This window comes from Oncorhynchus kisutch, linkage group LG11 (assembly GCF_002021735.2).
Source record: "Oncorhynchus kisutch isolate 150728-3 linkage group LG11, Okis_V2, whole genome shotgun sequence".
Taxonomy (NCBI): Eukaryota; Metazoa; Chordata; class Actinopteri; order Salmoniformes; family Salmonidae; genus Oncorhynchus; species Oncorhynchus kisutch.
Window position 1 is genome coordinate 46,993,453 of NC_034184.2, and position 8,886 is coordinate 47,002,338.

Consider the following 8,886-nt stretch of genomic DNA (forward strand, 5'->3'; position numbering starts at 1 on the left):
AAAAGAGAAAGAAAACGGTGCCATCTGGTTTGCTTAATATAAGGAATTTGAATTGATTTATACTTTCACTTTTGACACTTAAGTATATTAAAAACCAAATACTTTTAGACTTTTAATCAAGTAGTATTTTACTGGATGACTTTCACTTGAGTCATTATTTTCTATTTAGGCATCTTTACTTTTACTGAAGTATGACAATTGGGTACTTTTCCCACCACTGTGTTTACCACACCACCACGCCTTCAGCAGGCTTGAAAAGTGGGATTGATCTGTTGGTCTTTGTTTGATCCAATTGTTTCGGTTTCCAGTAGTTAAATCCTTTGACGTATTGTTGATTTTTCTTAAAAAATGCACTGGATTGGTTGAAAGGCAATACTAAACTTACACTGACTGTACAAAACAATAAGCACACCTTCCTAATATTGAGTTGCACCCCTCTTTTTGCCCTCAGAACAGCCTCAATTTGTAGGTGCATGGACTCTACAAGGTGTCGAAAGTGTTTCACAGGGCTGCTGGCCCACGTTTATACCAATGCTTCCCACAGTTGTGTCAAGTTGGCTGGATGTCCTTTGGGTGGTGGACCATTTTTGTTGCACTCGGGGAAACTGAAAAACCCAGCAGTGTTGCAGTTCTTCACACAAACCAGTGCACCTGGCACCTACTACCATATCACATTCAAATGCACTTAAATCACCCTCTGAATGGTACATACACAATCCATGTCTCAAGGCTTAAAAATCCTTCTTTAACCCGTTTACACCCCCCATCTACACTGATCAAAGTGGATTTAACAGGTAACATCAATAAGGGATCATAGCTTTCACCTGGATTTACTTGGCCAGTCTGTCATAGAACGAGCAGGTGTTCCTAATGTTTTGTACACTCAGTGTACGCCATTGTACATCGAAGCACAGTGGATCTCAAAGCTGTATTGCTGTGATCATAAAACATGAAAACACATACCAATATCAAATTCCTTATTCATAAAAGCCTACGCTGTAGGTATCCTACTGAATTGTATATGTTCCATGTGAAAATATCCCTCTTACAGGTATTATATGTCCCCATTGTATACACTGAAGTATGCCTTTGTGTGTTGGGATTGGGTTCTATGAAAGACTGTTATCCTTATGATTGCCAAACATATTTCTAATTTGTAAATTCATAAAGGTACACCGGGAAGCATTATTTCATGGCTTGTACAGTTGTGGCCAAAAGTTTTGAGAATGACACAAATATTAATTTACACAAAGTTTGCTGCTTCAGTGTCTTTAGATATTTTTTGTCAGATGTTACTATGGAATACTGAAGTATAATTACAAGCCTTTCATAAGTGTCAAAGGCTTTTATTGACAATTATATGAAGTTGATGCAAAGAGTCAATATTTGCAGTGTTGACTCTTCTTTTTCAAGACCTCTGCAATCCGCCATGGCATGCTGTCAATTAACTTCTGGGCCGCATCCTGACTGATGGCAGCCCATTCTTGCATAATCAATGCTTGGGGTTTGTCAGAATTTGCGGGGTTTTGTTTGTCCACCCGCCTCTTGAGGATTGACCACAAGTTCTCAATGGGATCAGGATCTGGGGAGTTTCCTGGCCATGGACCCAAAATATTGATGTTTTGCTCCCTGAGCCACTTAATTATCACTATTGCCTAGAACAAAATAGACAAAATCTCCCAAACCTTTGTTTACCATAGACTTTACATCATGCTGGAAAATGTATTGTTCATCACCAAACTGTTCCTGGATAGTTGGGAGAATTTGCACTCGGAGGATGTGTTGGTATTCTTCATTCTTTATTTATGGCTGTGTTCTTAGGCAAAATTGTGAGTGAGCCCACTCCCTTGGCTGAGAAGCAACCCCACACATGGTCTCAGGATGCTTTACTGTTGGCATGACACAGGACTGATGGTGGCACTCACCTTGTCTTCTCCGGACAAGCTTTTTTCCAGATGCCCCAAACAATCGGAAAGGGGATTCATCAGAGAAAATTACTTTACCCCAGTCCTCAGCAGTCCAATCCCTGTACCTTTTGCAGAATATCAGTCTGTCCCTGATGTTTTTCCTGGAGAGAAGTGGCTTCTTTGCTGCCCTTCTTGACACCAGGCCATCCTCCAAAATTCTTTGCCTCAGATGCACTCACACCTGCCTGCTGCCATTCCTGAGCAAGCTCGGTACTGGTGGTGCCCCAATCCCGCAGCTGAATCAACTTTAGGAGACAGTCCTGGTGCTTGCTGGACATTCTTGGGCACCCTGAAGCCTTCTTCACAACAATTGAACGGCTCTCCTTGAAGTTCTTGATGATCCGATAAATGTTGATTTAGGTGCAAATTACTGGCGGCAATATCCTTGCTTGTGAAGCCCTTTTTGTGCAAAACAATGATGACGGCACGTGTTTCCTTTTAGGTAACCATGGTTGACAGAGGAAGAACAATGATTCCAAGCACCACCCTCCTTTTGAAGCTTCCAGTCTGTTATTCGAACTCAATCAGCATGACAGAGTGATCTCCAGCCTTGTCCTCGTCAACACTCATACCTGTGTTAACGAGAGAATCACTGACATGATGTCAGCTGGTCCTTTTGTGGCAGGGCTGAAATGCAGTGGAAATGTTTTTGGGGGATTCAGTTCATTTGCATGGCAAAGAGGGACTTTGCAATTCATCTGATCACTCTTCATAACATTCTGGAGTATATGCAAATTGCCATTATACAAACTGAGGTAGCAGACTTTGTGAAAATTTATATTTGTGTCATTCTCAAAACTTTTGGACACGACTGTACATACACAGGTAACTCTAGGTTACCTTAAACCTGCTTAACTCCTCCCTAATTTCCTTATCAACAGTGTGGGACTACTGGACTTTCACCCATAGAGCCTCGGCGGTAGACAAAAAAAAGTACAAAGGGTTGGCCATAAAGTAGTTAGTCACATAGCCTGGATGTCAATCTAGATCAGAACATAACGGCTGTATTACAGATGCAGAGGACTGGTGGCTCGGTTAGTAAACGTCTCAGGATGAGGAAGAGGACCGGTGACCATGATTCCGTGGAGCAGAAGACTGATGGAAATAAAACTAAGGTGTCATTGAGTGCGCAGCCGAGGTGAGTTGGTAGGCTGTGCCTCACACTAGCACTGCTTAAAATGATCATCCCGTCTAGTCTAGTCGAGACTAGAGTCAATGAGTCTAGACTAGTAAATAGGCCTACAGTTGAAGTTGGAAGTTTACATACACTTAGGTTGGAGTCATTTAAACTCGTTTCTCAACCAGTCCCCAAATTTCTTGTTAACAAACTATAGTTTTGGCAAGTCGGTTAGGACATCTACTTTGTGCATGACACAGGTCATTTTTCCAACAAATGTTTACAGACAGATTATTTCACACATAATTCACTGTATCACAATTGGGGGTCAGAAGTTAACATACACTTAGTTGACTGTGCCTTTAAACAGCATGGAAAATTCCAGAAAATGATGTCATGGCTTTAGAAGCTTCTGATAGGCTAATTGACATCATTTGAGTCAATTGGAGGTGTACCTGTGCATGTATTTCAAGGCCTACCTTCAAACTCAGTGCCTCTTTGCTTGACATCGTGGGAAAATCAAAAGAAATCAGCCAAGAGCTCAGAAAAATAATTGTAGACCTCCACAAGTCTGGTTCATCCTTGAGAGCAATTTCCAAACGCCTGAAGGTACCACGTTCATCTGTACAAACAATAGTATGCCAATATAAACACACACCGCTCAGGAAGGAGACGCGTTCTGTCTCCAAGAGATGAACGTACTTTGGTGCGAAAAGTGCAAATCAATCCCAGAACAACAGCAAACGACCTTGTGAAGATGCTGGAGGAAACAGGTACTAAAGTATCTATATCCACAGTAAAACCAAGTATCTATATCCACAGTAAAACCAAGTCCTATATCGACATAACCTGAAAGGCCGCTCCAAAACCGCCATAAAAAAGCCAGACTACGGTTTGCAACTGCACATGGGGACAAAGATCATTTTTGGAGAAATGTCCTCTGGTCTAATAAAACAAAAATGGAACTGTTTGGCCATAATGACCAACGTTATGTTTGGAGGAAAAGGAGGAGGCTTGCAAGATTTGACCAAATTTAAACAATTTAAAGGCAATGCTATCAAATACTATTTGAGTGTATGTAAACTTCTGACCCTCTGGGAATGTGATGAAAGAAATAAAAGCTGAAATAAATCATTCTCTCTACTATTATTCTGACATTTCACATTCTTAAAATAAAGGGGTGATCCTAACTGACCTAAGACAGAGAACTCTTACTAGGATTAAATGTCAGGAATTGTGAAAAACTGAGTTTACATGTATTTGGCTAAGGTGTATGTAAACTTCCGACTTCAACTGTATTATTGGCGTAACATGCACTTCAATGGTAATATCCAGTAAGGTCAGCTGACAGCATGAAACAGTCATTGTAATGTTTATGCTTTTTTTCTTGAGTTTGGGGAAGTAATGATCCAATTTCTCTCTCAATTCAATTTAAATGTTTTTATTTAAGGGTTTTATTGGCATGGGAAACATATGTTAACATTGCCAAAGCAAGTGAAATAGATCTCTCTCCCTCTGTCTTTCTCTCTGTCTCAGACCTAGCCCCCATTTGTTGTGGTGGTTCAAAAGAGGTCTCCTGGCTGTATGTGTCATTTATGTTTCTGTGCCTTTCATGATGCCACTGTTTCCTGACATCATAAAGCACCTGGTTTATTCTCACAGAGGTGAGTGTAATCATGAGCATTATCCAAATTACTGGACAAATTAGGAATAATAACTCAGAGTAATTAGTATATATTCTCACCTTGTATTAGTCAGGGTCCCATTCTTCGTCGACCATAGCCAGCCAGCCGACCTGTCTCTTAACCACACAATGAACATGTACCTTACATCCGAACAAGGGATCTCATTGGGCGTATGGTGAGTAGGCTAACATAAACCCTTTCTCCAGGTTACATTGTGAGTTACGTTTAATGTTGCATTGAACTTTATACATCAAAGTCAGTATACAGTCCCTTACGAGTGTTGTCACTGTACAATATCTTCAAGGCACACAGTCCCTGAACGTCAGTGGAAAGAGGCACAGGGAAAGGACTTGGAATGGTACCAAGATTCTTTGGGAGCTGGAAATCCGATCATCATTTATCTCCATGGCAATGGAGGCACAAGGTAGCAAGAACAATGGATTGCTACACAATAATATTTCAAATGTTCTCACTTTGAATCTAAAAGTCCACATTATTTCAAACAGGGCAGCAAGTCACCGTGTGGGACTAATAAATGTAAGTGACTGACAACTACAACAAAAGTTGCTTCATCATGGTGTGAATGATAAACTGGTAATTGGCCTTTGTCTACAGCTACTGAGTGCAATGGATTACCATGTTTTGGCTTTGGACTACAGAGGTTGGTTAAAATTGAATTATTCTACTAGACGGTTGAAACATGTCATTACACATATCCTTGACAACCTGACATTAGCCTCATTTTGTGGTGTGTTATTTCACCTTGCTGTAAAGAGACTGATAACCAGCTCCCAATTCCAAATACTGTAGTAAAGTTCACCTTACCCTCTTGGGGTTGTTTTGCTTCTGACTGCCCCCTTGTGGTAAATTTACAAATCAGTATACAACTGCATCAAGTTTACCTCAGGCACAGACATGACGTGATAGGACTATACCTAGTCTAGTACATTTGCATACTGTACAGCCATTGATATAAGAAACTCTGACAGGTTTTGGGGACTCCACCGGAGAGCCCACTGAAGTTGGTATAACCACTGACACCCTCTACTTGTACCAGTGGGTAAAAGCCCGCAGTGGGAGCAGTCTGGTGGTATTATGGGGACACTCCCTTGGCACTGGGTGAGTGACCAGGTGGATGGTTCAGTCTGTAGAGAAAAGCGAGTGGAAATTATAACTTTTGTCAATGCATAGTTGCACACAATTCTGCTTTTACTCAAACTATACACAGCGGTCTCTTAAATGAACAATGCTCAGATTTCAATTCAAATCAAATAACAGTTAAATCATATGACCACGATTAAAATCATGAAGAGCCTAACAGTCAAATAAAATGCACATCACAGATGTAATGTAATTGAAGTGTAAGGCAAATTTCATAAAAGCAAAGGAAATCAAATGTAATACTGCGTCTGTATAAGCAGACACAATATTACCTTTATTAAATTTACCTTGATTAACTTAAACTTTCCCTGTAATGCCTTTGTCTTACATTCCAGAGAGATGTGTATGTCATTCCACTGGTAGGTATCTCATTATTTAAATGTTGATTATGTTTAAATGTAAGCATTGTTCATTCAAGAGACTGGACTGTGTTTAAAGTTTGATTCAACGCTTACTTGTTTCATTTGTTGCTTGTTCCCCTTATACACAATACAGTATTTGTGATATTTATGTTGTGAGTTTAAGTTAGAGGATCTGTCACTATCACTACTTCTACTTAATCTACCCTCACTAATGGTTATGATTGAAATACTCAAATCAATGATTAGAAATATGACAGAACATTTTGACAGTTACTCTGATAGAGCATAAAACATGAGCAGTAAAATGCCATTTTCCCCCTCATATTTGTACAGAGTGGCCACTAATACTGCAGTCAAACTAATGGAACATGGTAGGCCTGAATCCATTCAACTTTCGTATTTTATACCCTCTGGTTAAAGTACAATTACACATGATCGGCATAATGACATTCATTTCATGAAAGTTTCTTGCGTGACTCATCATGGAAGCTGACTTGATATATTTAGATGCTTCGAATATTTTTGCTTTTATCAGGGATTGTTGTTGATGGTGTGATCATTGAGGGAGCATACACCAACATTCGACAGAAGGGTGCTCATGATCCGTTTGGCTGGGTAAGATTCACATATCATCCTCTCCATAGCGATACAGTACATCTTTAAACTCCGTGATTTTGTATTCATTAATGTACTAAACTGCAGTTTGTCTTCAGTTTTATTGGAAGTTCCCAGGTTTTGAGTACTTTTTCCTGGACACAATGGCAAAACACAATATAATCTTCCCTAATGACGAAAAGTAAGTATTTTTGATTTAGACTAAAACATTTTGTTGTAAATTTGTTTTGGTTCATGCAACTTTTCACCGTACTTGTCATCCTTTATTTTGACATCATAATACAGGTTTGCAATAAGCGGTAACAAATCGAATCAAAATAACTGCAACACCCACTGCAACCAAAATGTGTTTCAGGAATTGTTCTGAGAGTTTGAGGTTGACTGTTCATGAAAGTGATGTTTCACCATGTCTCTACAGCTTGAAGAGGATGAGGAGTCCTCTTCTGATACTTCATGCAGAGGATGACCACGTAGTGCCTATCCACATGGCTCAGCAGGTGTGGCTTATACTTTTACTGTAACTAACAATAATTTATCTGTTGTCATCTGTCTATTTTATCACAGGCAACATGTGTGATATATGTATGGTTTGAATGACTATAACAAGAAGGGTTCCTGGAAACATGATATACAGTTAAAAGGAAGTTTCCACCTCTCGTCCTTTGTTGTGTTCCTATCAAGCTGTATGAAATTGCACAGAGTGCCCAAAACTCAGAGAATCGAGTTAAGATGGTACCGTTCGCCAGATCCCTTGGGTACCTTCACAATGGATTGTACAAAGACCCTCACATGCCCAACATTATTGGGTGAGGAAATCCTGTCAACTCTTCAATTGCAATTTGAAAAAAAAAGGCAATTCCGATTCTATATCAATGTTTATTCTAACTATAAAACTTACACCTTTTTTCATCCATATCGTTACAGGGAATTTGTACATTCATTGCCCCCCTAATCCAGTGACCTATGCAGAAGAACCTTTGGACATCAACTGTTACAACATATCTAGAGAACTGCAAAACCTAGATGCACAGTTTGCATGTCTCTTTACCTTATGGCAAATCAGTAGGGTGGACTTCAATCACATGGTCCAATCATTGATCTAATATCAGATAGAAGTTACATTGCCAGTAATGTAAAGCACTTACTTAGCTGAAAGGACTGAGAAAAAAAAGAGAATCTATGAGGTTCAGCTCTGGGTTTAGCACTTACTGAGATGTCCAATGCATAAATGTGAAAAATGATTATTAATCAATGTTTAAAGTGTTCAAGTGTTCAAGCTTAGGTGAATTCTTAGTAGTGATTACAGAAAAGTTACTGCTGTAAAAGCTTTTCTTCTTGGCAAGTATTACATTACAAATAAAATGTGATCAACTTCCATGAATCATACATGTTCTTGTTGGATGTTTACATGACTGGTTACTAGTACGTCTGAGATAAAGACTAAAAGAGACAAATCACTACAGTGGAAGTGATACATACTGTATTTTATGATGATGTAATGAGATGTACCTAGAAATCCTAGTAGATACACTACCGTTCAAAAGTTTGGGGTCATTTAGAAATGTCCTTGTTTTTGAAAGCATCCCCGAGTCGCCTCTTCACTGTTGACGTTGAGACTGGTGTTTTGCGGGTACTATTTAATGAAGCTGCCAGTTGAGGACTCGTGAGGCGTATGTTTCTCAAACTAGACATTCTAATGTACTTGTCCTCTTGCTCAGTTGTGCACCGGGGCCACACACTCCTCTTTCTATTCTGGTTAGAGCTAGTTTGCGCTGTTCTGTGAAGGGAGTAGTACACAGCATTGTACAAGATCTTCAGTTTCTTGGCAATTTCACGCATGGAATAGCCTTAATTTCTCAGAACAAGTATAGACTGACGAGTTTCAGAAGAAAGGCCTTTGTTTCTGGTCACTTTGAGCCTGTAATCGAACCCACAAATGCTGATGCTCCAGATACTCAACTAGTCTAAAGAAGGCCAGT

At 39.6% G+C, this 8,886-nt stretch overlaps 1 protein-coding gene across 1 annotated transcript; it reads left to right on the plus strand.

Annotated features, from left to right (window-relative positions):
- Positions 1–2,900: 2,900 nt before the first annotated feature.
- On the plus strand, positions 2,901–8,293 carry LOC109899598 (lysophosphatidylserine lipase ABHD12-like). Its single transcript, XM_020494971.2, has 13 exons — positions 2,901–3,105; positions 4,621–4,748; positions 4,839–4,944; positions 5,074–5,193; positions 5,276–5,306; positions 5,385–5,430; positions 5,759–5,888; positions 6,626–6,663; positions 6,828–6,907; positions 7,006–7,088; positions 7,326–7,404; positions 7,589–7,713; positions 7,832–8,293. Exons 1-13 carry the CDS (start codon positions 2,981–2,983, stop codon positions 7,857–7,859), a joined length of 1,119 nt encoding a protein of 372 aa, XP_020350560.1. The 5' UTR covers positions 2,901–2,980; the 3' UTR covers positions 7,860–8,293.
- The last annotated feature ends 593 nt before the right edge of the window (positions 8,294–8,886 follow it).

Bases quoted from the DNA above. Each gene is read 5' to 3' on its own strand.
- LOC109899598 (XM_020494971.2), top strand. From the start codon at position 2,981: ATGCAGAGGACTGGTGGCTCGGTTAGTAAACGTCTCAGGATGAGGAAG. The intron at 5,194-5,275 runs GTAGCAAGAACA...TATTTCAAACAG, and splicing joins CATGGCAATGGAGGCACAAG to GGCAGCAAGTCACCGTGTGG. The intron at 7,405-7,588 runs GTGTGGCTTATA...GTTCCTATCAAG, and splicing joins CTATCCACATGGCTCAGCAG to CTGTATGAAATTGCACAGAG.